Here is a 27646-nt window from a genome sequence, read left to right on the forward strand (position 1 = left end):
TTCAAGTGCGCAAAGAAGCTGCTACCAGAATGCAAAACTTTCCTCCCTTCTCCCAGCAGAGGGAAAAGGACCTGTGCAGGAAGATGCTTTGTGGATCAGGGCCCATTTCCCTTTCTTCTTGCTCTCGTGTCCCCCTTGGGTTGTTGTCGAGATGTTTGGTGACTGTAAGGTATGTGGAGCAGCCTGTGCCCCCTGAGTCCTTGCAGGGCTTGTGATCAGTGCCTAGAGAGGTAGGACGTGCTCTGACATGGACTTGTTGCACAGCAAGGTGACTTCCATGGCATGCTTTGAAGTATGATCTTCACTTGTTTGAAATCTTGGAGCTCATGCCTGCTCCCTTCAGGATGGGAGTTCAGGGTAACCTAGTCTTGTTTCTGGTTTTCTGATTATCCAAAGATAGGCTGAGAAAGTCTGCTTGTTTCTGACCTGTCTCATTTGTGTCTGAAGTACTCAAAATGGTTAGTGTTCATCACCCATTCCATGCCCCCTCAGCTCACCTGGGAGAGAGATTTATTCTGGCTGGTTTATCATCTGTAAATCTCCCTGACTGACTCCATTTTGCGTTTAAACAAGAAACAAGCACTTTATAACTGCAGAGACTAAACTCTGACGGACTCTCAAACCATTAACCTGAAGGAAATATAACAATAAATTAAACATATTAATGAAGCTGTACTACAAGCTTTGAATTTGTTAGGCAAATTGTACAGTTATTAACAATGAACTCAACTTAATATAATCCATCAGCAGGGAGGTTTGGGAGGTGCAGGACGGGGATGGATACCTGCAGTCCTTCTCCATTCTTGTGTCAGGATGGATGTATGTCGAGATTCTTGTACGGCTAACCAGGGCAGTCATCCTCAGATGAAACAGCTGCACTGAAATTTCACCCAGATAGATTCACCCTGTCTTCCGCCTGACCTAGGAGGACTTCTGTGTGGCTGCCATGCTCCATGAGGAGCAGGAGATGTTGAACCTTTTTCAGAGTGCTGTTGCATGGTCCCTGTAAAAAAAGCATGTGGTAGCAGGGCAGACATCTCAAAAAGTCTATTTTTGCAGGTGACGTTACCTTTTCCATGGATTGTGCTGTCCTGATCCCTGCTGGGAAAAGGGTGTGGTAATAGTATTTGTGATGGACTCTAGGAACTGGTCTCCATTGCCTCACATCGTCCACCTGATTCACATTCTCTGTCACAAACAAAGATCTTTTTGTGTGCTGATGCTATTTAATCACGCCAAGTAGGTGGAAGGTGGAAGAGGCTGAAGCAGAAACTTGTGACACCAATCCCAAACCTGTGATGACGTGACACCACGTTATCCCTCCAAAACCTTGCCACATTTTGCCCCCACATGCACAGGAAAGCACAGCCATTGCATTCCATGGTGTCCAAGGAAAGAGGCGGTTCGAGTGTGATTCATTTTGCTGCAGCAGCATGTGAGTAAATGCACTCATGAGAGCCTTGTCTCACTGGCAGTGCAGGTGGCTGCTAATTCGAACAGTATCCACTATGTGAATGAAGCCAGCAGGGGTGAGGAACAGGGATTTGTCATTTCTAGGAGGTGGCTTTGGGTCCCTGCCAGCTCGGCGGGGTTGGGAGCAGCTCCTCTCATCCAAAGGAGCAGCTGCAGAGCCGGGCCCAGCCAGAACTTCCCCTGTGCATGGGGGTGCTCATAATGAACAGTGGAAAATCGGGTTGGGAGAAACCTAAGAGCTTGCCTAGCCAATTCCCCTGAAGGCAGGATCAACTCTACCTGTATCCCCCTCTGACAGAAGCTTCTTCAGCCTGTTCATCAAACTTCCAGGCTCCCAAAGTGAGCTGCCCCATAGCTCCTTTTTTTTTTTCTTTTGGCTAGAAAGTTTCTTCAATGTCTAAAGCCAGCCTCCCTACGGTTATCCACAGACTACCCAGACTTGGATGAAGTTTTGTTATCTTCCTTTTTCCTCCTCCACATTTGAAGACTATTATCCTGCTTCCCCTCCATCTTCTCTAAACAGCCGCTCCTGCCTTGTCATGTAAGTTCAGGCTCCCCAGGTCCCTCGTGAGTCTTGTCCTCTTCAGCTGGCCTCCTGAAGTGCCTCACTCATGGCCTTAATGAGCTTCTTCCTTGTCCTGGTTAAACCATCACATTCCTTTATCCTGGTCATCCAGGGAAATAACCAACTAACGCTAACCAAAGCACCTGCACCTGTCTTCTCCCAGCTCCCAGTGGGTTGATGCACACTACAAAAGCTCAGGCTGCCTTTGTTTGCTCTGGAGTAACTCTGGACCTAGCGCTCTGAAAATCAGAGGCAGCAAATCAGTGATATCTCTTGGAGATGAGATGATATATCTTCTCACCTACATATGGTTTACCTCTCTTCATGGGAAGGACCCCCTCTCTCACCACCAGCATCCTATAGCATCCTGTGGCATCCAGGACTCTGTCCTGTGCAGAGTGAATCCTCCATGAGCAGCATCTGCCGAGCCGTGGATAAGCATGGCAGGATGGTTTTGAAGCAGGCAAGTGGATCTAGGTCAGGGAATTCTCCTGTACACTTGGTCCTGCAAAGCAATGGAGAGTTTTCCTCGGCAAAGCGCCAAACACCCTTTGAAGTGTCAATCACATCATTTGGCATTGATTTTTCTTTTAAGGTCTGCTCCCCTCCTGAGCACCAGGCATTCTTCTGACAGGCAGACTTCATGGGAATTTTGAGGCTGTGCAATGCAAAGTGATGCAGAGTCTTGCTTTGGACTTGGGTTCCTGCAAATCGAGTGATCCCTGCTCCCCCTGTAAGCGTGTTGCCTTACGCTGCTGCTGCGCTGGCTGTTAATGTGCATCGTACCAGCACAGGCTTGGTTGCATGCTGCTGGGAGCATTTCTTGTCAGGGGAGGGAGTTTAGCAGGTGGTTTTGCCACAAGTGCTGTGGGATGGGCTGGGCAAAATTTTCACATAGCACAATGGGATTTTCCCCATGTACTTGGATGAGTTTTGTTTCAACTTTTTTTTTTTTTTTCCTTTTGTGTCTAAGGCTTTTCTGGACTTAGCAGCAAGCATTTATATCACTGTCTTCTCTGAGGATATTTAAACTGCTCACATATTGTAGCCGGGATTCTACTTTTACTTAAATGGTAGATGTCTCTGTCTTTAAATTATGATGTATTTTTTTTCTGGGACTGACAGCTGGGAAGTGCTAGGTGGCTTCAGGTTTACAATTATCTCTGTCTGTCTTGTCTGCGTGTTCGTGCACACACGCACATGCAGTTGCGCACCAGGCTGAAGAGGAAGCAGTGAATGCAAGCAGCAGCTGGATCCAGTATGTGACAAGTCGGGAGGAATTGTTTTTCTTTAAATATATTTTTATGTACATCTTGGTGCTGCTCTTCCCTGCTGCAGCGTCACAAGAATGGATAACTCCAGCAATCCTTAACCTACTTGGGAAAAATGGAGGTTTGCTAAATATTAGTTCTGCCTGTGTGAACTTGCCTTCCACCTGGAGATCGTGTGTCACGGCAGAGTTCCTGAGGGGTTGGGCTGATGGGACTTTTGTGAGCAGGGTGCCTTCAAGGTGAACTTTATGGCAGGCAAGGCAGAACAACACCGGAGATGGCTGGGACCAGGGGTTGAACCAGAAATGTGTCTGTTGCAGCAGTCCTCTGCTTGCCACTGTCCCTTGCACCACTGTATCACTTCCGCTTCCTGCTCCATCCAACCTGTATTTCCTGATGAACCAAAAACATCCAAGGGACCTTCTATCACAAAGACATTTCGGTTTTCCATCTTCAGGCATGTATCCAGCACAGAGATGTCTGTTGGCCAGAGTCATTTGATCCCTGTGGCTGTCTGGGCAGGCACGAGCCGGGGAAAGGAGGGATGAGTTTTTGTGAATGAGGGCTTTTGCCATCAACCTGTGATCCCAGGGAAGAGCTGTGACGGAGCGAGGTTTGGAGAGGCCTCAGCTCGTAGTCTGTTTCCTTTTCCTTTTAATGTGTTTGCTCTCTAATGTGTGTTGACACAGTAAATACACATGTTTGTACAAACATCCCAGCAGAGGGTTGCTTTGAAAGCCCCTTGCAGGGGATGGGAAATGTGCACGGCAGATGTCGGAAGGCGACCCGCTGCCTGGTACGCACCACTTCTACCAGTGATGTTGGAAACGGTCCCCGTCAGTAGGAACTCGATGGGACAACATGAGGTAGAGGATGCTTTGCTTGGATTTTTTGGCCTGCTGCAGAGAAACAGGGGAGCCCAGTGCTGACCAGGTGCAGAAAGGTGTCCCTTACCCATTGCTAATGTTGCACTGAAGATCCAAACACAGCGTGTTGAGCACATGCTGGTGGTGAGAAAAGCACTGACAGGGGAAAAACAGTGTGGGGAGAGAGAGATCCCAAGGGGAATTGGACAGAACCCCCCTGAGTAAGGCACTTGCATGAAGATGAAGTAGAGACTCATGGGAAGTGATGGATAGTCCCAATATTTTTTAAGCAGTGTTGCCAAAGCTCCCTTCTAACCCAGCACAGTACAGCACTTGATGTTGAACAGGGCAGCAAGGAACTTGGCCATAACCAGCTTCTTCCAGGTTCCTTCAAGGCCATGCTTACAGTTGCCTGTGGCATCTTATTTCCAACCATAAAGTGCAGGAACCTGTGTCATGGGGGCCTGAGAATGTGTTTAAGTGTGTTAAAACTGACTTCATTGGGATTCAAAGACTCATGAGCTACAGATGAGCCCATATGGTTTCACAGACCAAATTCCAACACTATAGAGCTGGCTGCAAACTTCATCATGTATGAGCAAGATGCCTCCATACTGGCCACAAGCTTCTCATGGTTGAAGCTTGGCACAAACAAACTGAAGGTGATTTTGGTGAGTACAGACTGTATGACACAACTTCTGTGGTTAAAGGCCTACACTCAACATGGATTTTTCTGAGCAGTCTATGAGCACTCTTACCACTCTCAATTGATTAAAAGACTGTTTTTACTCTTGATATACTGTCAGTTGGCCACCTTGCTCTACTACAGCAGTGTGATATAACTGGGAAAACATGAATTTGTGGGAAGCTCCAGCTTGGACAAGACCTGTGTGCATGTAACAGGGATGGTGGTTGCAAATCCTTTGTTTTCTATAGCTCTGTACTAGTGGCAAGCTGTTAGCTCTTGCCTGAAAGCTGCCCGGTGGCTTGTTTTCTGCTCATCTAAAAGAAGAGACAGTTCTATGTCTGCAGCTCTTCTAGCTCTGCAGGAGTTGGTTCATAATTGTGTAATAGCATAGCATCCCGAGATAGACAGAGATCAAGCTGCAGGTCTCCAACCCTGTTCTTGCAATATGACATGTTGAGTAAACAAACACTATCCTCAAAATTAAGCATTTCTGTAATAAATCATCCACACATCTTTTCCCATGTGGACGGCAAGGAAAGGGTGGATGGCCCATCTGTGAGAGATGCCAGACAGTCACTCAGGCTGAAATTTGTCTCACCTAATGCCGGTCATCAGCATTGAATCAAAATGAGTCACTCTTTATAGATAATGGAGAGAGACTGGCATCTCTAGAAAGCAATTCACTCCATCTGCCTGAGACACCTATTTAGGATGGCACAAATTGCCCCGTGGTGAAACCTGTCTCTTTCCATTGACTAGAGGGGAACCCTGCCTGACTCATTAGGTGAGATGTCTAATTTTTGGGAAGACTATGTTAAACTAGATGAATCCCACATTTAGTGCATGCCTGGAAGGCACGCAGGTAACTGGTGACAGCAAGATGTCTCTGGAGCCAAACAGATCAGGGCAGCTCAGTTCTCATCAATTTGTTTTCAGGTTGGTTTAGTTTGCCCCTCCCCAGTCTTTGCAGCTGAACTATCCCACTTTGAGCTGGGTTACTAGAAGTGACTCCTCGTTTTGTCACGGTCTGCAGAGTAGATGGAACACTGCTGTGAGAAACGCTGGATCTGAAGGGTTTCTGCCACCTTGCTCTATCCTCCACTGTTCCCATTTTACACAAAATGGGATGAGCGATAGCAAAGGGCACTCACAGGGCTGGTACAGGATTCGACCCCCTGCACCTCCTGATACTCCTCTAGGATTATGACTCGCTGTGCCCGTCGGCTTGGGGCTTTTATCTGCTTCTTCCCTCCCCAGGTGAAGCTGGAAAGGCGAAGGGCAGTTTTTAACTCATGGGTAGGACATGGCAAAGCTCTTTGTTGCTTGTTAAGAATACCCAACTCATGCACTGATGAGGCTGTAAAGCTGGCATTTGGGCTCTGAATGGGCTGTTCCCAAAACCGTTGAAGTCCTCTTGCTAATATTTCCTAGGAGTTGGCTATAGACCTTTGGAAACACAGGAATTTGGGAATTTAGCCCATCTCAGTGTCACCTCTGGGGTTTTTTTCGTCTCCCAGACCCCCAGCTATCCCTCAAAACCCTCCTGTGCCAGAACATGCCACTAACTCATGGATCATTTTGGATCATTTTGGATAATTTCTCCACTGGGGAAGAAAAGACATCGCCTGCCCCAGAATCCTTAAAATGCTGTGCCAGTGTGCTGGGGGACTTGGAGGAAATCCTGGGCAGCAGCCTGTGGGACAAAACTCTCCTTTTCTTGCTGGAAAATCTGATGATGGGGGCAGGGCAGGATGAGACCCAGCCCAGAGCGTTGCTCCAGAGCTGGGACGTCTCAGGGAGTTGGTATTCCTATAGGAGACCCACTCCATAGAGCTGCTGACACCCTGTGGCTGTCGGGAAGAAATGCAGTGACTTCTGCAGAAGGGTTGGGCAAATTTGGGTTTGAAAAATGTGCTTCTAGGAAAAAGAAAAAAGGACTGTTCTCAGAAGAAAAAAAAAAAAAAAAAGGGAAACAAATCCCCCAGACGCTTCCCAGCTGTGCTTTTTAGTGCTACCGCAGGGACAAAGGTGGCAGCTGGCTGGCTGGCAGCCTGCTTGGGTCTGTCTCCGCTCCACTCCCAAGGCCATGGGCCAAGGGCAAGAAGCTTTGAAGATCTCCAAGTTTGGGGGACTGATGGGGGGAAGGCAACTGCAAACAAAGGTATAGGATACGACCACCTCCTCACCCCAAAAAAACTTCTTTAACTCTTTTCCCTTCCTACACCGTGTCCCTCCTCTCGCAGTTTGTTTGCCACCAACTGCCAAGATACTTCCACATAGAATAATATTTTTCCCTGTGTATTTTCTTTCCCAGCTGCCAAGAGATCTGTGTACAAACACAAGTTTCTCCCTTTTATGAGCAGCCATCTAGCCCTCCTCCAAGAGAGCATAACAAAAGTAGAGAAAGAAAAAAATAAGAAAAAGGAGAGGCATGATAATCTCTGCTCTGCTCCTCAAAACAAAAGGAGGGGGAGAGTTGTTGGCCCGGGACAAAATTGGCAGTGTAATAAGTTTTAGCTTCACCCTTTGAAGATGAGAGAAGAAGCAGTTGATTGTCATAAAGGGAGCGGGGATGTCCCTTTAAACCACAAAGCCTGCAAAGATAGCCTGGAGTCCCAAAAATAAAGGCTTCACACTGCCTTCCTCTGTCATTCCCAGACAGAAATAGTAGTCCGATGGGGACTATTACAGTCATGAAGAGAAGCACCAGTCTTCTCCGATGAATGCAGCCAGGCCCAGAAGGGTGCAGGCAGTGGGAGGAGGTTGGCTCCTGGCCCCCAGGGCAGCTGGTCAGACTCTGGTCTCCATCACCCGGACTGGCATCACCCGCGGAGGTGAGCCCTGGACCGGGGATGTGATTCTTCCTTCCTGGTATGGAAATGAAGCACCTGAGCCCCTGCAGGATTGCTCCCCATGGCCCGTTTTGTAGCCTGTCCTTTGTCTCTCCTTGATTTAAACGTCCCGAGGAGGGCTGGAGGGCTCAGGCTGAGTTCAGGGCTGTGAATGATGCCAGTGTCTCAGGAGGCACCGATGTGGGGGTTTACAGCACGTCCATCTCTATATGATGGAGTTGTGCCTCCTGCATCCCTTGTGGACGGGTCCCACTTCTTTGGAACAGCTGGAGGCCTGCTTTAAACTGCTGTGCGAGTGCTAAAATCCAGTTCTGGGGGCTGCGTGGTGCAAGACCTGGCCAAAAAAGGGCAGGATGAGACCACCAGCTAGTGAGAGATGCCCTTTGAGATGGTCCTGGGGCTGTGATGGGGACAGTGGGTGGCAGTGGGTGGCAGTGGGACAGCTACTGCAGCTGCGCCATCTGCTGCACACAGGGAGAAGCTTCGACCGAAAACGAGCATTTTGGACCAGTAGTTCCGAAAAAACAACATACAACCCATCCCCAGCCCCTTCTCCTTCCCTCTCCTTTTGCGCTGGATGTGCCAGCATAGCCACTCACCTCCTCCACTTTTTTCGCCATCTCCCATGGACCAAGGAAACTTTAGATGCAGCTTGATAATGGTTCTTCTTTTGAGGGAGTTCTGCAGAGAGACAAAAACAACTGAGCTCCAGGCACTTTTAAACCTGTTTTTCTGAGGGCTCTGTGAAGCATCCTTAAGGGAGTGTGAAGATCTCCAAACCTAAGGTTACTGTGATTCGTTTCAGTTTCCTGAAACTGATCTAATTTCACCACAATAAAACTTCAGAAGCATGGAAATCTTTCCCTCAAAAGGAGATCAGGCTTTGGGAAAGAGTGAGCAAGCGATAATTCCAGTAAAGGGTCTGTTTTCAGGGAAATCCTCAATATTGCAGATGTTTCAAGCTGTTGTTTGGATGAAGATCAGTGTGTACCTCCAAATGCATGGAGTTTTGAATATTATATCTCCCTGACTTGGAATCTTGCTAAATAACACTCCAAACTTTGAGGATATGAGACACCAGCACTATTCCACTCTGACAGGACTTCGAGGAAAGGGAGTTGCTCCTGCTTTGGAGATTTAAGATCCTGTTTCATTTCTTGCAGTCACCAGTCCACATTAGTTCCTCTGGAGTCCCTGCTGCTACTGGTGTGTAAATCTGGGTTAACCTTGTTGATTTACTCCAGCACAAAGCTGGAGGTGATCACAGAAATAACTGGTTGCTCTTAAAAGTGATTCTGCTGAAGCCTGAGATGTTGCTTTAGGGAACGGGGAGATTAAGCTCTTACATCCCTCATCATCCAGTTACCGTACCACCCCTGTACGGTGTGGCCGTGGAGAGATGCCTCAGCTAGGACCCTGCTCGGAGGCAACCTGTGCAAGGACAAAGCCAGGAGAGCCGTGTGAACCGAAGGGAAGAGTAGCACAGATGAAAGGGGGAGTAATTACGCATCTCAATATTTCCCTTCCAAGCAGCGCTTGGCAGGTATATCTGATCCCTGGGTCTTTTGTGTCGTGACTGGCACTTGCTGTATTGATGCTGAACTCCTGACCTTGCTTTGTCTCACACCACGACCTTATGTCAAAATGGCTTTGGGTAGAGTTTCATTGCCTTGGTTACCTTGAGGTCCCAGAGGAAAGTGATCCCTCGGCTCCTATGAGTGACACACTCTTGCTCCGGCTCATGGGAGATAGGTGACGGCTATGGAGACACAAGATCATGCCCAGGCTATTCTTTTGTTACCTTTCCATCACCAAAGGTGCAGCTGAACTTGCTGTATGCTCTCTGCTTTGCTTTCCATGCTCAAGAGAGTGGGGAAAAATCCTGTTTAGGCACACCAGGAACCTGAAACACAGCAGTGCCGTGGTCATCTCGGGAAATAGTCCTGGGCTTTTTCCCAAATTTTGCTATCTAAAAGTGTGCAACTGCAGCAGTAATGTCTGGGGTATGGTTTCTACTTGGCTAGCGACCACCCCAGGAATGCTTGCACTTTGCCCCCAGAAGTTTTCAGGCAGGACCTGTTTATTTGTCTTCACTGATACGTGGCCAGGTATGAGCCATTTGTATAGCGCTAACGAGCTGTGTAAGTAAATAGCAAGCTACATTGAACAAGTGATGTACCTTTAGAGGATGGAGGACTCTCGCAGCTCCTTATGGGATGTTACTTTTAGTGCTCAGACATCTCAATCTCTTACATTAGAAGAAAAGTAACTAGCTGTCCTGCCTCAGACAGGACATTGCTCTGGTACTTACAAAAGTAAATAAAGGGTATAGGGGAAGATATGGGGCACCAAGTGAGTTGCAGACCTGCAAGTTGGTCCTGTTGAAAGGACAACGCCTCTTCTTAGCTCTGCTCTGTGTTCCCTGCTGTGCTGTGGTCCTTGTGCATCACTTGGCTCAGCCAAAGCATCCCTAGAGATGGTCCATCAGGGCCCTCTTTGTGCTCAGCTTTTCCAGGCTCTCTGCTTTCTGAATTTCCCTACATTTTGTTTTACCTACAGAGAGGTTTTGGCGCAGTTCAAGGTTACAGGATCGTGTTAGACTCATGAAAGCCATTCTAACTTCTTTGATGGGGCTACTTAAACTTCCCAGCAGCTTGATCTAGGATCAGATTCCCAGCTCAGCAGCCAAGCCCCAACCTGAATGTCTCAGGCAGCCTCTCTCCTCTCCCAGGATTCCCCTGTCTCTGCCTAAGTGGAATAATATGTCGGCACTCGTCTGCAAAATCCCTCTGGCTCTCTTAATTCTCTCTTGATAGTGCCCTGTGCATTGCCCTCTGTGCTATACAGCTCCTTTAGGACAGTTCTCAGCAGACCTCCTAATCCTTTTAAATGCACACGGAGGGCTCTGTTTCCTCCGTGGGATGGTCAGCTTTGCTCCCATAGACCTGGGCTGATGCTCTGCAGATGCTGGGTGAGCTTGGCTGGGAGGAGATCGCTCCCTGCCATCCTCCACCACTGCGTTTTCACCTTTTGTTTCCTTGCACTCGCAGACTTTACGCTGATGTCCTGGCTGGTAATTTACCAACATTAAAAATGTGCCTACTAAGCGGTTATTTTTAAATTCATTTGAATTACTTTTAGATCATTCAATCAAGGGCTTTGAACAGGCATTTGGCTAATTCTGATGGATGTACAAGGAACCTGTGTGATTAAGGGTCTGGAGATATGTGCTATTCCCACACTACAGGAGGTAATAATTACTTCACTTCCATAATACTTTTCATTTGAATATTTCCTGTACTCATAAATTTTGCCTTTCCCCAGCCCTCTTTGGAGGTGCCCATGATAATGATCTGAAGGCCATGGGTGCGTGATCATACAATATGCTGTTTTGCCCTGTGTGAGGGCTGCACAGAGATGGATGCTGCTTTGGTGGGACTTTTTGGGGTCTATCTCAAGATCTCAAGTCTATCTCAGGAAGTTCCATTTAACCTTTCCTGCAGCCACAGAAGCTGTCCCTTAAAAATCATCCCGTACACAGGTGTTTCAATGGAAAATGTGGAACCCAAAGCACTGACAGGGTAGGTGATGTCTCTGAAGACATACAGCCAGTTCACAGCTCAGTTAAGGTTTAAGATTCTGATTTTTCTAAGTCCCTTGCTCTAACTCTGGAGCCAGATAAGAGGATGAAGAAGAATAGAGAGCATTTATTGTTACCAGCACAGGCTGGAGTAAAAGGCTGTGCAGAAGACAGTGCTAGGAAGAAGAACTCTTAATATTCACTGCTCCACTGCTCCGTATCCAGTTATCTCTGACGTAATTATTTATGCTGGACTTGGGGCCATGTTTTCACTGTCTTTTCACCATGGAGGAACAGAGTTTTGCTCTCTGGGTTTGGGACCATTTTTCTTCTCTCTCATAGCATGTCACCTCTCTATCCTGGTGCCCTCATCCTCCTGCTCCATAGCTGAGAGCCGCCCATAGCTGACGTGGAGGGAGGGCCATGACTGCTAATGTTTTCCTCCTGCTATTCGTGTTTGCTCATGGAGCACCCTCAGAAGTGGTTGGATTCACATGAGGGCACTGCAGTAGCTCTCAGCACAGGTGGCTAGGTGTTTGGGGGACAGACTTGATGAAGCCAAGTGGCTGTATAGAGTGTGTAGAGGCATTTGGAAACTACTGCAAGCTGAGATTGTTGTTTGTCCTTTCAGGAAGGACTGAGGAGATGTAGAGCAAGGAACTGAGCAGGTATGTGTTTGGTGTTGTCTTTTCTTCAGGAGTTAGGAGGGGCATCTGTCTCTCCATTCAGTAGTGGCTAGAACGTTTTGTAGCTCAGTGCTGGAGACCGCAGGGGAATCCAGCCAAGTGATGTTGGAGAGGACCAACAAGTTAACTGGTGATCTTGGAAGAAAAAAAAGCATTAGAGATCGCTTTGCATCACTCATGAAGAATGGGCTGATGTGAGGAGAGAAGAAGCCTTGGGAAGGTGAAGACCTCAGTGAGATAGAGCTGAGCAGAGATGGCTGCTGCGGGATTTGTTCTTGATGGAGGTTGGCTGACGAAAGAGGTGGCACTTGCTGGGACCGCTGCTACTCATTTGGGACTGACTGGTGAGAAAGGTAGTCTGTGTTGAGGTTGGTCAGACATCAGAGACAAAAGCAGAGGAACTGCTGGTGGACTGGGAGATGAGAGCAGCCTTCAATAGAAGATCAGTCTATGGAAGGTGAGTGGAAGAGGCCTCATCGACAGTTTCAGTGTTCGATCAGTTTTCTGGCTCCTTGCATGAAAGGGAGAAAGGGCAAATGTGGAGCTTTGTCCCCAGATGGTACTTCCCTTTTATCTGAGGCAATATTGGAAGATAAGCATTCACTCTTTCTCTCCTCTTTTTTTTTCACCTTTTTTTTTCCTGTGGATAAACATAGATAATAACATTAGAAAGGCTTGAAGGGATGTTTTTTATCTGATATTAAGTTCTTAATAGGTCACCTTGGCATTGAGAAGCCCAGGAGCTGAAAGAGTCAGCAATTGAATTACAATAACCTTTGCAGAGCACAACCCTGTCAGTGGGGCTGGGGCCCAGAGATACGTGGGACCTCATTATCTCGACCTTAGCCCCAGGGATATCAACTGACAAAAAGGACTGGACAGAGAGTCTGGGCTGGCATATTTCTTTGGAGAGCTCCTTTTTCAGGTTCCCTTTTCCCCTGGCCTTGGAGATAATGTGTCCCTGCATTGCTGACAGGGATTGTTCTCAAGCCACGACCCCATCCACCCATCCAGCCCATAGCTTTTAGCAAGGGAGTCAGAAAAGAGCTCCAGCCCTCAGATTTCTGTTTTCTGTTATGTACTTACAGCCCATCACTCTCTGCATCTCTCTGTAGTCATTTAGCACCAGTACCTGACACAAATATCGGTGCAAGAACAGAGAATCTTACTTGATCAGCGGTATAATCTCTGGGATACAATTTTTGATTTGTTTTGTTTAGAGAAAATAGAGAAAGTGCCCAAATCCTCAGCAAAAGCAGGAGCTTTACTCTGCCTCTGAGATGCTGCAAAGGGAAATTGCAAATGTGTCCGTATATCTCCGAGATTGAATGTGACAGGCTATGATTGAGCCTGTTGCCCTTGCTGATGTCTGGAGCGGCGCAGGGCACCATGCCACCTGAGGTGTGCGTAAATGCCCGTGTTCAGGTCAGATTCCTTGTGTTGTCTTCTACAGGGAGCATCCCCTTTATGTGGGGATGGCTGTGCTGTCCACGTGTGCTCCCACCCCAGACCCTGCTGGGTGTGAACGTCCATGCAGTGCATGCGTGTGCTCATCTTTACATCACCCTGTGTCCTCTTGCTCATGACCAAGACCCCGTGGCGCGTTGGTGAATGCATCCTCAATCCAAACAGATGAGCCTTGGTGGGTCCTGCCCATGCGTCCATCCGAGTGCCCGGGTCTCAGCACGCGCGCATGCTTCCTGTTGCCAAAGGGCAGCTGGCTTCCTCTCAAGTGACACTGTGTCGTGAGGATCCGTGGGTGTCTCAAAGCTTACCCCGTCTGGCCGCAGTCAAAGGGCCCTTTGTAGTACTGCTCTGCACCCCTTGCCGCGGGGCTCCCAGCCCTCTGGGTCACTGCGTTCCCGGCATGGCAGGATGAGCTCATCTCTGGGAGGAATCTGGTCTCATGAACAAACACTTATAAAGGACTTGTATTCATGATCCAGCCCATGTTGCAATCCATCTGTCCTCATACCATCCCATATTACTATCTAGCCGCCTCAATTCCATGTAAGTATTTCTACTGCGGGCTAATTACATTGATATCTTTGTCTTTGGTCAGTCCTGTTCACATAGATGCTGAGCTTCTGGGTATTTCTGAACCAAAAGCATGTAGGGCTTTGAACCTCTCTGGTACTGCTTCTTGTTAGGATTGTTTTTATCTACAATTTGACCCATGCTAAAGAACTGACCAGAGGCAGGCAGGCATTTTGGGTTGTGCACTTTATGTGCTGCCACTCAACGAATGCTTTTATATGTAAACGTTTAATTTTAATACTTTTTTTTTTTTTGCATCGTTGTTCCCTTAATTTCAATCAAAACTCACTGTGACTCAAAGCATCTATTTACATTCTCTTCATGAAGAACCAGGCAGTAAGAAGTTAAACATTTAAAAGCCAGCTGTCCTCTCCCCAAAATGTTAGGCATGTAAATGAAATTCCACCAGTATGGGAGAAATTAAAGTGCCTTGGCAAGTAGCTTTATGTAGTTCTGCACCCTGGAAAGCTGAAAAAACTCCATGATATATCAGAAAACTTACAGAGCTAATAGATCCTGGGGATTCAGTTTCAGCTCATACCATAGGGTGCTGTGAGGAGCAGGAGATGACTTTATTGCTGTAGAGTAGCCACAGATGTGCTGCGGAGGGGCAGCTGCAGGATCCAAAAGCCTCATCATAGTGCACGTGAACGGAGTGGCACTAGGATGACCTTTGAGATTATCCACTGGAGTCATAAATATGAGTATCCAGCAACAGGACCCTCTCTGTGAGCACTGAACTTTTCCTCTGGGAGTGTCAAATAGAGAATCTTTGTTCTCCCTGGAAGACCTGGAGGTGCTTTGCGGAGCACCTATGGTAGGATATATGTCTGATAAAGCAACCCATGGATGAAGAGACTCTGCTCTGTTGCCAACGGGATCAAAATCCTGCAGAGCTTGGGAAGCAGACACAGAGGCTGTATGGGCTCCTTTGGGGAAGGAGCAGAGTTGTCCCAGGCTCCTGCCCTGCCTTTGCTCTGGTAGAAAGGTCAATGGTGGCACGTAGTTTCTGGTGGCCTGATGTAGTTTCGTTCTCCCAAAGTACTCACTCAGTTGGGCAGTGGTTGTAAGAGCCTGAAGCCAAAAGTTTGGATGTGAAATCTGGTGGCTAGAGTGTTCAAATGCTCTCTCCATTTGCCCGAACACATGCCTGATGCAGATATTAGCTCTTAGCGATGCCATTGCTGTCAGCATGAGGCTTCTTAGAACATATCTGCAGCTCACTGCTTTGAATGCCCTGTTTTGTTCTGGTTTTTTCCACTGATAGAGGGCGAAGCTCAATTTTTCAGTTTCAGATGACTTTTATTTTAGGTTGCAGGGCTGGGGTAAGTGGAGAACAAGTGTTCACGGCCAGTGAGAACATGTGCACCCCAGATGTCTGGGACCAAGGTGAGCACTGTCAGCAGAGCCTGGGCAAGGGCCAGGAGCTGTGATGCCTCGTGTAGAGGAAGGAGGACGAATGGCAGGTTCGGGGCTCTGGCTCTTGTATTGAGCAGCACAGACCCATCCTTGTGGGGACTGGACAGCAAAGACCTCAGCCCGGTGCCATAGGTGAGTGCCAGCAGCCTGTTAATGGATCGCCTGGCAGGGCTTGTTGCTGAACACTGATCCCTTGGCAGGCCATTACCTTGAAAAATGAGCTCTGCCGAGCTTGCCTTGTGTTGTTACAAACTAATGATTTGCATTGATTAGCACGTGGCTCTTGAGTGTCTAATTTATCAATCAGAGAGCGCCAGGGGAGCGTGTGTAAACCATGCTTTCAAAGATGATGTCATCTGTCAATTGGCTCATGGATGTGAAAGCTGCATACACCTGACATGCTCTCCCTCGTCAGGGAGAGAAAGGATCTGGTCATCTCGTCTCCTTCCCTTTCCCCCTATATCCAGCTCTGTAGCTGTTTCAATTTGGGGTGAGGCCTGCAGTCTGGGTACAGCCTGGCTGGCCACACTTCAAGCTGTAATTATTATTTTTCCAGTAGTGGGAGCAACTGTCATGAACCCACTGTGTGAGGTGCTTTCCGAGCCCAGAATGACAGGCTGGTCTTTTATTTATGTCTGATTTAGACTGTAAATCCATCGCAACCAGGAGAATCTCTTGCTATAAATGTTGATGGGGAACCACAGTGGTATGGCCCACCAATCACGGGCTGTGGACTGTGAAAGAAGGGGACCTCTGTCAGCTAGGAGTTTGTCTCCTGGCTTGTAGGACCCTCTGGCCCAAAGCAGAACGTTCATTACAGCTTATCCCAGGTTATTGCATGCTTTATCTATGGTGAGACACTGGCCCACCATGAAATCAAAGCACCTACGCCATGAAACACTTGGCCATCAACATCTTGCCTGGTCTTCCTCCTGGCCTTGCTGAAGTAAGAGGAATACTCCTTTTCCCTGGTGTGCTGCACTTGCCTTGCAAGGGAGATCTTGTATCCAGCAGTCAGGCACGTCTCCTTTTGACTGAATTTTGCAGCCTGGTTGGATTACACAAGAGGTCAGTGGGTGACTCCTCTGCAGGGATTAGACTCCATGCTCCTGCCCAGTGCAACCACCCATGCTCCCTTCCAGAGTGCAGCCGAGGGCGTGCGGAGGAAGGATTATATTGCAACGCCTGCAGATGTTAGGGATTAGCCAGCAGTATTCTAGGGAAGCTGTTTTCTTGAAAACCTTGTGTTTGTTGCTTGGAAGAAAGGCTGAGGGAACTGCGTGGACAGAGAAGGAGGAAGAACCATTCTCCATGGCTGTTGCAATGCGGTAGCAAATGTGTCTCGCTTGTTTGATAAACACAAGATTTAGATCTTCTGTACAAAATAAATGCAAACCAGGAACTTGAAGGGACTGCTGTCCTTTTGGTTGTGTGGAGCAGATGTGTGCGCTCAGGTGTACATATGCATTCTACGGAGTAAGCATGCTGTGCCTGTAGGTGCCTTCTTCAGGGGTATTTTTACATGTACAACTTCGGGTGTGTGGGTATAATTGGATGAGTCATCACACAGACACTGAGGAGCTTGGGACAGAGTGCTAGAAGTGAGCCTTGTCAGGATAATAGCTGGAGGGCATTTGCAAGTTTAGGGAGTGGGCCTCCCTTGGAAGCAAAAGGCTAGGGTTGACTCTTCTCTCCTCTCTGGACCAGTTAGCATCCCCTCTAGTGACAGCAGCTGCCATCGTGACACATTAGGGTGTGGATAGCATTGAAAGCATGAGTATTGAGAAGACTAAACATGTGGTCTTCTAGGATCCTGCTCTCCATATGGCTGAAGGTGCTCTGAGATCAATATTTGGATGGCCTGGCATTGTCCATGCAAGCAGCACCTTAAAACATCTGTGCAAAAGAAGAGAGAAGGCTGCTGGCTGCTGACTATTAGGTAGGAGGAAGCGATAACTCACCCCTTGCTTTTTCAATTAGTGTTTCTAAAGGCCTTTTGGATCAGTAGATAGATAGAGCTATTGAAATGTCATGTTTTATTAGAAATTGATCTCCTGTTAATAGGCTTTAGGCACATCGGAATGGATTATTTGACTGGAAAACACACACCAAAATGGAAGAAAATAGGAGGAGCATGGAGTGTCACCAGCTCCTTCCTTGTCTTTAATGAGATCAATAGAGCTGCATCATGTAATCCAAATCAATGGAAAAGCAGAAATAGATGATCATCACAACAGCCTGACATTAGATCATACGTTGTCTGCTGTATCTTTGCTGCCTCGCTGTGCCAGGAGTCCCGGTGTCCACTGGGGAACATCAGGTTCATAAACCAGGGAGGAGCTGATATTGGAAAAGCAATGAAGTATTAGAGGCCCCTGTGCAGTTGTAAGGCTGTGGCTGGGCACTGCTCAGAGCAGCCTGGATTGATACGCTCGGCTTCAGGGCTGCTTGGATCTCCTAGAAATGAAGTTTGCAGATCCTTTAAGTCAATAGTGAAAAATAATGATGGTGATTTCAGTGAGAATCCATGGGAGAAGGAGAAGCAAGGAGGACAAAGGAAGGATGCCATGGGATATGGAGAGGGCAAAGATTGTCCTGCCACGTCTAGCTTTCCCTGTCCAAAAGTATTTCTGCTCCTTTCAGAGGCAGTGCCACAGCCATGTTCACACCCTTGCACCCCAGAGGAGGCAGCAGGGACGGATTCTGAGACCTACAGGGCTTTGCCTTTGAAATCCACCCTTGCAATCTTCCTGGCCACCACTTAATCACCTCCCCTGGGAACTGGGGCAATTTCACGGCCAAAATAAGCCACCAGCATGACTGGAGCGGGAGCTGCTGGAGCACTGGCTGGAAGCGTTGAGACTGGCGGTGATGAATTCCCTTTAACTTCATCAGCCTCGGGGCTGCTGACGCTGCACAAAAGCAGAGTAGCAGGGAGGGACGGGTTGGCTGAGCGAGCCATGGTTCACCAGTTCCTCTTCCACTTAGTTATTAATTTAATTATTTGTAGTGACTATCACCCAACCAGCATCTGCTCCTGCTGTCTGCCTGGCTGGCCATCATGATCCTGCCCCTGACCACACTCTCAGGAGTCCTGGACGGGTTTCAAATTCTTTATACAAAGGACTTAATAGAAAGGGTCTCATTTTGACTCTGGTGGGCCGGGAATGATGCTTTGGGCAGGAGGTGTTGGTTTTAGAAGAGTAGGGTACAGCTGAGCTCAGTTGGCACAGGGGAAATTATCTGTTCTTTTGCTGACAGTGACGGGTCCAAACTGCAGGGAGAACAAAATAGAGGTGAGGTGGTAACAGTTCTCATTCAGGAACGTGCTTCTGAAGTAAGCCTGAAGAAAATTTTGAAGATTATCCATTGTCTGTGCTTAATTTACTGTGATTCATGCAGCAGAGCAATCTTAAAGTCCATGAACTGGATTTTTCTTGGATAAAAAAAACCCTGGATGATGTTCACGTGCTCCAAACACCTATTCAGTGTACGAGATCAGGCTTTGGTGGGTCCGAAGTAAAGCTCCTGAAGAACATCTAACATGCATGCTGGAATTCAGGTGAAACAGTGTCTCTTTATAGATAACTCCTTTTACATTATACTATTTGCTAATGTAGACAGACAGTTTGGGAGAGGGTTCCTCAGCTCTGCTGCTGGCATGCTTAGTCACTTCACCTCTTTCTCACATGGGCTCCCCATCTGCACAATGCAATGCAGCTTTCCAAAAGAGACCATCCCCAACCAGCTTAGCACAGCAATAACATGCTAACAGAGGGACATGGTCCTCTCAGACCCCAGAACAGGATCAATGCTCCAATATGGAAGGCAGGTGTTTCTGTTGCTCTGGTGAGCTTAAAGATATTTGCTTCTTGCCATGATCGTGGTTTATCTTCCAGCACTGGGACTTGCTAGCACTGATTCCTTCTTTGTCCCCCAGTCCCACTGCTATTTCTCTGACCCTTTTGAATCCATACCCATGATTTGGAGGGGTCTATTGTGTCCCTCTCTTTGATAACTATACAATCCTCAAACTCATCTCCGTCATAGAAGTGTGATTGAGGCATCTACCACCTGCTTGTCTGGGAGACTATGCTCAAGCATGACTCTCCTGTGGACCCCACAGCAGCTGGGAAGACCCAGATAATGCTGAAAATCACCAGTCCAGTGATGGAAGGTATCTTCTTTCGTCTACCAGACTGTGGGCTGCTTGCCAGGATGCCTGTAGGGCTAGCCATGACCAGAGTGGGAGCTCAGGGAAGGCCAGAGCCTGTGTCTTTAAAGATTAATAGTGTTGTTTGCTCATTAAGGAGATCGTTTTGAAGTCAGCGCTAGCCAGAACATTCGAGTGCAAGCATCTGTTTGCTACTGGGAGAGGATATTTATTGTCTGATACTTCAATGGATGTAAATAAACAGCCAGACCTAGATAATGTTCAGACAAACAAACAAACAGCTGCCAGAATAGGTCCCCTGGTAGTTGACCTTCGGGAAGCATCATGCTGATATTTTAATAGCAGCCGGCTTTGCAGAACGAAGCCTGGTGAGCACAGCCTTCCGGGAAGCAGGATTAACGTGCAGCCTAAAAGCATTGGTCCCCAGGAGCTCTGCACATGTGTGTTGGGTTAAAGGAGGGCAGGGGAGCTTGGGGTGCTGAGTAGAGCATCTTGTGGTCCAAGGAGCGTGTGCTGTGCAATACAGAGGTGTAGGCAGTGGGAGCAGGTATTCCTGTGGTTGAGGTGATGAGTGTGTTTGTGGAGGAGTGTGCACACATCTGGTTGTGGTTGGACTGAGCATTATGAGACTAGTGTAAGGTCCCAGAGCCCTCTCCATCACTTCTTGCTCCCCTCCCTCTTGCCTTGCAGAGGCGCTCATAGTTCACAGGTGGTTTCAAGGAGAAATCCCCAGTAAACTGCAGATCAATCTTTAATTCCACAGCCTAATAAGAACATCTTGAATATCCATACTTCGATCAGAAGAAAACTCTACCTATCCCAGCACCCCAGTTCTGCACTGGGCTTGTGGCTGATGCCAGCAAAGAAGAGCAGCAACAGAACAAACTGCTGGTGCATGCTTCAATTTCCCTGCAATTGGCACCTTGAGGAGCTTTCCAAGCAGAGATTGTATCTGTGTCCCTGACTTTAGCGCTGATCACTTGCAGGCTTTGATGAGAATCTTCTCATTTCCCCTTCACAGACTCTTCTTTTGATTTTTTTTTTTTGCTAACCCAAGTGCCCTGGTTTAAGTGGGAGCCTTGGAGCCAGGACTAAATCTCTCTCTAAGAGAAGCTGCTGTTGTGTTGTTTGATGCTCAGGACTGTGAAGAAATGTGCAGGAAAGGTGGAGATCCCGCGGACTCTGTGCCTGGGATTGAACATAAGAAAGCTGGAGTTTAAGACAGGTAAAAGGGATGGCTTGAGTTAAAAGCCAGACTTCTGGCTGCAAACTATGATAATCACCTCTTTGCCGGCTCAGGGTTTGCACAGTCTGTGTGCAGTGTGAGTTAATGTCTGCCAGACTTTCTGGCCTTTTTCGGAATTTTCTTTTTCCTTAGTTACAAGCTTTAACCAGAGTGAGTTTTCTGCACTTACAGCTGTTGGGCTGTGTGTGCATGAGTGCACGTGTGCGTATTTGCACACATACAGTGGAATGAGCCCTCTTCCTCCCTCCCTCTATCCTTCTCTGCAAAACAATGACTTTGCAGGCAATCAGGCTAGCAATAGCTGTTAAATCACTTCCGAGTATCTCTGCTTTCCCGGTGTGAAACCTCTGCAATCTTTTACCTGCGCCAAATGCACAGGGGAGATCCCTGGGGGCTGTGCCTCCCATCAACATGGTTTGTTAGTTCCAGCCAGCTATTTCTCCATCCTGCCTCTTCCATCTCTGACCTCTTTCTCCTCTAATGGTGCCTGGCAAAGGCTGAGGACAGTGACTCAGCCCTGGGGTGATAATTGGCTGCTTACATATCTAGCGGTCTACAGATCTGACCTCGACGATGCTGATAAATCAAGGGCAAAGCAGCAAAGGCGTAAGGTTTGTTTAGCACAGTGATCAGAAGAGAGAGTGAGGATCTTCTGCAGCCCTTTGATGGGGACGGGCAGCCACAAGGGACCGGGGGGAAGGCAGAGCTCAGCCACCGCTCCCTGGGAGTGAGAACTCGGTGCAGGAAAAGTCTCAGTGGGAAATAGGAAAGGCTTCTGCTGTGGAGGGGATTTGAGCTTCCCTGGGCAGATCCCAAACAGGGAGAATCCTGTGTTTTTCAACCTGCAGCCTGTCTTCTTCCTTTCTCCTGACTGCCCTAAGGGGAATGACTCATCCTAAGCCCATTGGCCTCTTTGCCCTTGACCTCATGAGTGAATCCCATCAGTGTCCACTTTCAAGAAGAGACACTCTGAGGAGCTGGACATGGACATGAGCGAGTCCTTTCCTTCTGGGGAGTCACAGCCAGCAGGAGGCACAGATACTCAGGGCTGGGCTTCAGACCCTGACCTCTGTGTTGTCGATGCTGCGGAGTGTGTTGCTGTTATCACCAGATCCATCCAGGTGACAAACTAACTGCAAATCCTCCAGTGTCATTTGGCAAGCCCAAAAGCCAGTGCCTGCATGTGCACCCACTTCTGCAGAGGCTGATGGATAGCACATAGGATCTGAGCATCCTTGAGCACCCTCCAGACCCTTTTGTGTCACAGGGAGCCCCTCTATGTTCTCTCTGCTTTATTTCTCCCATCTTTCCTGGGGAAATAATTTTTTTTTTTTTTTTTTTTGTCATACAGCAAGTAGGTTGACCAAGGAAGGACGAAAATAAGAATCTGTATATCCCTGCTGCCCTTTGCTCATACAAGCTGTCCAGACCCTTTGTTGCTCCTTCTCTTCCCTTCTCTGCCTTTCTAAAATAGAAGATGATTCAGGCTGAGTTTCTTGGCTGAAAGGTTGATACAGAAGGAACAAGCTCATGAACTGTGCTAGGGAACAGTGGGAATGGGTCTTGATACCATAAGTTCTCCACAGTTTGTTATTTCCTTTGGGTGGGAAAGGTGCTTTTTACTCAGCTATCAAACTGCTCAAGTGCAAACCAGGGACAGGGAGTCTTTAGTTTGCCTTTGGTCAGGAAGGTATGGAGATCCCGTTGTGGAGCATGAAACGGATCTACTACAACTTTATTTCTTCTAGGGAATTGTACTGTAATGATTGTGTTGCTGCAGGACAGAAGATTTTCTGAAAGTGAAAGGCAGTACACTGAAACATAGCAAGGGACATGCCACAAGTCTATGGGGCCGGATGAGATCCACCCAAGAGTGCTGAGGGAACTGGCAGAGGTGATAGCCGAGCCGCTTTCCATCATCTATCAGCGCTCCTTGTTGACTGGTGAGGTCCCGGAAGATTGGAGGATTGCCAACGTGACTCCCATTTACAAGAAAGGTTGTAAGGAGGATCCAGGGAACTACAGGCCTGTTAGCCTGACCTCGGTTACAGGGAAGGTTATGGAACAGATAGTCTTGAGGGAGATCATGCGGCATGTGCGGGATGGCCGGGGGATCAGGCCTAGCCAGCATGGGTTCATGAAGGGCAGGTCCTGTTTGACCAACCTGATCTCCTTTTATGATCAAGTGACCCATCTGCTGGATGAGGGAAAGGCTGTTGATGTGGTCTACCTAGACTTCAGCAAAGCCTTTGACACTGTCTCCCACGGTATTCTCCTGCAGAAGCTGGCAGCCCATGGCTTGGATGGGTACACTCTTGGCTGGGTAAGGAGCTGGCTGGAGGGCCGGGCTCAGAGAGTGGTGGTGAATGGAGTTAAATCCAGCTGGCTACCGGTCACAAGTGGTGTTCCCCAGGGGTCGGTGCTGGGGCCTGTCCTCTTCAATATCTTTATTGATGATCTGGATGAGGGCATTGAGTGCACCCTCAGTAAGTTCGCAGATGACACCAAATTGGCTGGGAGTGTGGATCTGCCTGGGGGTAGCGAGGCCCTACAGAGGGATCTGGACAGGCTGGAGAGCTGGGCTGAAGCCAATGGGATGAGGTTCAACAAGACGAAATGCCGAGTCCTGCACTTCGGCCACAACAACCCCAGGCAGCGCTATAGGCTTGGGGCGGAGTGGCTGGAGGACTGTGTGGAGGAAATGGACCTGGGGGTACTGATTGATGCTCGGCTGAGCATGAGCCGACAGTGTGCCCGGGTGGCCAAGAAGGCCAACGGCATCCTGGCTTGCATCAAAAACAGTGTTACTAGCAGGAACAGGGAGGTAATTGTCCCCCTGTACTCGGCACTGGTGAGGCCGCACCTCGAGTACTGTGTTCAGTTTTGGGCCCCTCACTGCAAGAAAGACATTGAGGCCCTGGAACGCGTTCAGAGGAGGGCTACGAAGCTGGTGAGGGGTCTGGAGCACAGGCCTTATGAGGAGCGGCTGAGGGAGCTGGGATTGTTCAGTCTGGAGAAGAGGAGGCTCAGGGGAGACCTTATAGCTCTCTATAACTTCCTGAAGGGAGGTTGTAGTGAGCTAGGGGTCGGCCTTTTCTCTCGTGTAGACAGTGATAGAACTAGAGGCAATGGTTTCAAGCTGTGCCAGGGGAGATTCAGGCTGGACATTAGGAAATATTACTTCTCGGAAAGGGTAGTCAGGCACTGGAATGCACTGCCCAAGAAGGTGGTGGAGTCACCGACCATGGGGGTGTTCAAGAAAGGTTTGGATGTTGTGTTGAGGGATATGATTTAGCTGAGAAGTATTGGTGATGGTTGGACTGGATGATCTTTTAGGTCTTTTCCAATCTCGATCTTGATAATTCTGATAAAATTCTGATAATTCTGACATGAGGAATGTGGAGGCATCTCTGAAACACACGGCCGCGGGGTTTGCTGAAGTACAGAGCCTCACAAGATCCAGAAGGAGTCGACACTCTTATAGATAGATAGGTTATCCTGAATTACAATTATAGTATTAAAAAGGATTACAAACCTTCTTCAGCTGCTTTTGAGCCTGATATCTAGAAATTTGTTTTAGACAGGTAACAGAAACTCTGGTGTTTTGTCCACTTTCTTCTGCATCGCTGGGTCACTGTCAGGGATAGACTGGGACTGTGCGTCCTGTTCCTTCTCATAATTCCGGTTATTGATGTTCCTAAGTGACAACTTGTTATGAGATGTGGCTGGAATCTTGAGGTGCCATATTTGTGCAGGACTGATTTCAACATCTGATATATGTAATCAACAAGAGAAATAGTCTGTGTTGTATTGTACACTCTGCAATAATATATTGCCCCATGGAATATTAGCAATAAGAACGATAATATTGTCTGACTAGCATTTGAGTGAGTCAGTCCTGCAGACTCTTGAGTGTTTTTTTATCTTTTGCTCATTATCACCATGGATTCTGACCTTTATACCATCATTTTCAGCTCAGTAGATTTGTCCAAGCAATGATAGCAGCACAGTGATAGTGCCACATAAAAGTGAGCAGGCTCTGGATTGTTCTTCTACAGTGCGCTTGTGTTGATGGGACCAGCAGAAGTAGTTAAACCTGCTTTATCCTTTAAGGAAGAGTTCACTTTGCAATGATGGTGGTTGGTGTCAAAAAGACCTGGATCACAATACGTTTCTCCAATGATTATTCTACCGTCTCCATGGAAGGAGGAAAAATACTCATGTTCTCTCCTTGCTTTTTTTTTCGCTCTGCAGATCCGCGTAGACGGCACCACCAAGAACACCCTGGAGTATGAGATTGTGCAGGTGGTGGATACTGGCCCCATATTACGGGATATGGTCTTCTCAAAGGATCATGAACACCTCTACATCATGTCTGAGAAGCAGGTAGGAAACCCCATCAGTCTATGGTGCTTTGGAAACTTTTAGCTTGATCATACTGTGGACATCAGAATTGCACATGAAGTTCTGATAGTGGACACAGTTATTACAAAGATGTGCTCCATTGTTGATCTCATTATTTTTCGTGCTTGGAAACAATTGCATTTATACACTGATGCAATTTTTGAGGGAACAGGGGCAGAAAACCTAGGGGGCAAAAATGACCCCCAGTATTGCTTTATGCAGTACACATCCTACTGGCTACATGACAAGGAGTTGTTATTGCGTCTGTTGCGTACCACATTGCTCTCCACCCCCATTCAAACTGTGGCTACATCTGCCACAGATATGGGTAAGTGTAATGCTGAGTAATTTGGCTCCAACTGGAGTATTTGGAGAATCTGGAGTGTCTTTGAGACACAGTGATTAAGAGTGTAGGATGCTGCCTGCCAGGGTGCAGGCCAAGTTTAGCATGGCGTTCCTGTTGTGCTATTAGTATTATTATTGAAAATCCGACCAGATTCCAGAGAAGGACCAATCTGAGTGATCAACATGGAAGTCTGGCTGATGTCAGTAGAGTGCTTGGCCTTAGGAAGTTTACTGCTTGGGGTGGAAGGAGGAAATTATTTTGCCTGAAGAAATTAATTGTATGTAATTAATCTTGTGGACATGAAGTGACTTGAAATATTGTAACTGGTTGATTCATGAGAGTTTGTGAGGAGCTTTAGATCCCCAAACAGAGGGGAACGATGAGGTATTTTGGTAGGGTGATGGCAGGTGTACGACAGCGCAACTTCAGTGGAGGGCACCAGTCCAAATGTGACATGTCCACCCATACATTAGTGTTCAATGATTCATTGAGCAAATGTTGCCCACCTGACCTTACATCATGTAAGACGCACCAAACGTAAAACACCTGCTTGATATGCTTCTTGTTGCCTTCATGAATTGCCTGAAGGATGCCTACATGCTCCAGTAGCATTTTCAGAGTAGTGTGATTTCCTCCCAGTATCGCTCAGTTCCCTAACACCAAGATCCACCCTAGACATAGTGTGTTTTGCTCTGACCCTCTGACAGCACTGTGCTACAGTGACCAACAGTCAGTAGTCTCCAGGATGGAGATGGGCGGCAATGTCCCCTCTTCTCACCCAGTCTTGTGGCAGTTTTACCACCCACTAATTCCTGCCTGAAAAAAAAGTGACAGTGAATAACTGTTCCCTCTTCACTTGGCATGATTTTATAGACCCTCTTGATATCCTTTTCAGGTGGCTGTTTTCCAGACTGTGGCTAACAGTGAAATTATTAGCCTTTGCCTAAGCTAGGAGAAGTTTTCTCCTGGCTCATAAGGCAAGAGATACGTGTGTTTTGGAAGGGGGTGTTTAGAAGGATTGCTGTGGTCCAGGAGCTCAGGTGTGTCACACTGGCTATCCTTCTCCCTATGCAAAGTCAGCTGGTTATAATTTCCAATCTAAGACTGTTATTTCTTCTGCTTTAATAATTTTATTTTAAATGTTTTGTGTCTCTGCGATGTCCCCAACCCTCTCCCTGAGCTGTGGATATTTATACTTCAAACTTGGAATGGGGAGGGGAGCAACTCTATATGTTTGTCTTTAATAAAGAGGCTGCAAGATGATGATAACTCAGGAGAAAGGATGTGATGACACAGGTGGGATTGCTTTCTTATTATTTCATGCTGGACAAGGATGGGATGTCAGCTCCCATTCTGAAGTGAAAACAGTTCCAGTCACTTGTTGGGATGGAGTGGGAAAGTGGAGGCAAGTGATGCTTGTGAGCTCCTGCAAGTCAAGTCACTGTTCCTCTTTCTCATTCTTTTACTCTGAGGGTCCTTTCTTTACTCTTTGAGCACAACTGGGCTCCACGCATGGTTCAAGCCCCTGAGCATGACAATACATCAATAATTAATCCACTAGTTTCAGATTTGCCCAGAGTGTCCTTTTTGTGCAGGCCCATTTGTCAACAGGTCACTTCAGATACCACTACTGGCTCTGTAGAGTCATTCAGATTTACAGAGACAAGTTGTTTGGCTCCCTTGGTCTGGTTGGTCTCGTAACACCCAGGAGCTGTCTTCATCCTCTCTAGGGGAGGTTAATGGGACAGCACTGTTGATTCTCTCACTTCCTTAAAGAATTGAATTGTGGAACATGAGGAGCAGTTTATTTTTTTCTCCAGAAACTTCCAAAAATATATTCTTGCTGGTACGTTGATTACATGCACTTCCCTGACCATTACAACATGAGCAGACTCATTTTGTGATTGGCTATACTGAAGCACAAGCTTAGACATGTTATTTTTAGGGCCACACATTGTTGTTGGAGCCCTATAGAGAACCCCAGAGCCCTGATTTATTCAATCATCCCCTCCCACCCATCTTTGAAGCCCAAGACTGTC

At 47.6% G+C, this 27646-nt stretch overlaps 1 protein-coding gene across 1 annotated transcript in view; it reads left to right on the forward strand.

Moving 5' to 3' along the window:
• Positions 1-27646, forward strand: part of PLXNA4 (plexin A4) — a 414876-nt gene that overhangs the window by 170877 nt on the left and 216353 nt on the right. The window contains exon 3 of the mRNA XM_086744556.1: positions 25112-25243. Within this exon, the coding sequence (XP_086600682.1) occupies positions 25112-25243 (132 nt within the window). The remainder of the gene's footprint in view (positions 1-25111; positions 25244-27646) is intronic.

The sequence above is a fragment of the Chlamydotis macqueenii genome, chromosome 1 (genome assembly GCF_036417535.1).
Source record: "Chlamydotis macqueenii isolate bChlMac1 chromosome 1, bChlMac1.mat, whole genome shotgun sequence".
Lineage (NCBI taxonomy): Eukaryota > Metazoa > Chordata > Aves > Otidiformes > Otididae > Chlamydotis > Chlamydotis macqueenii.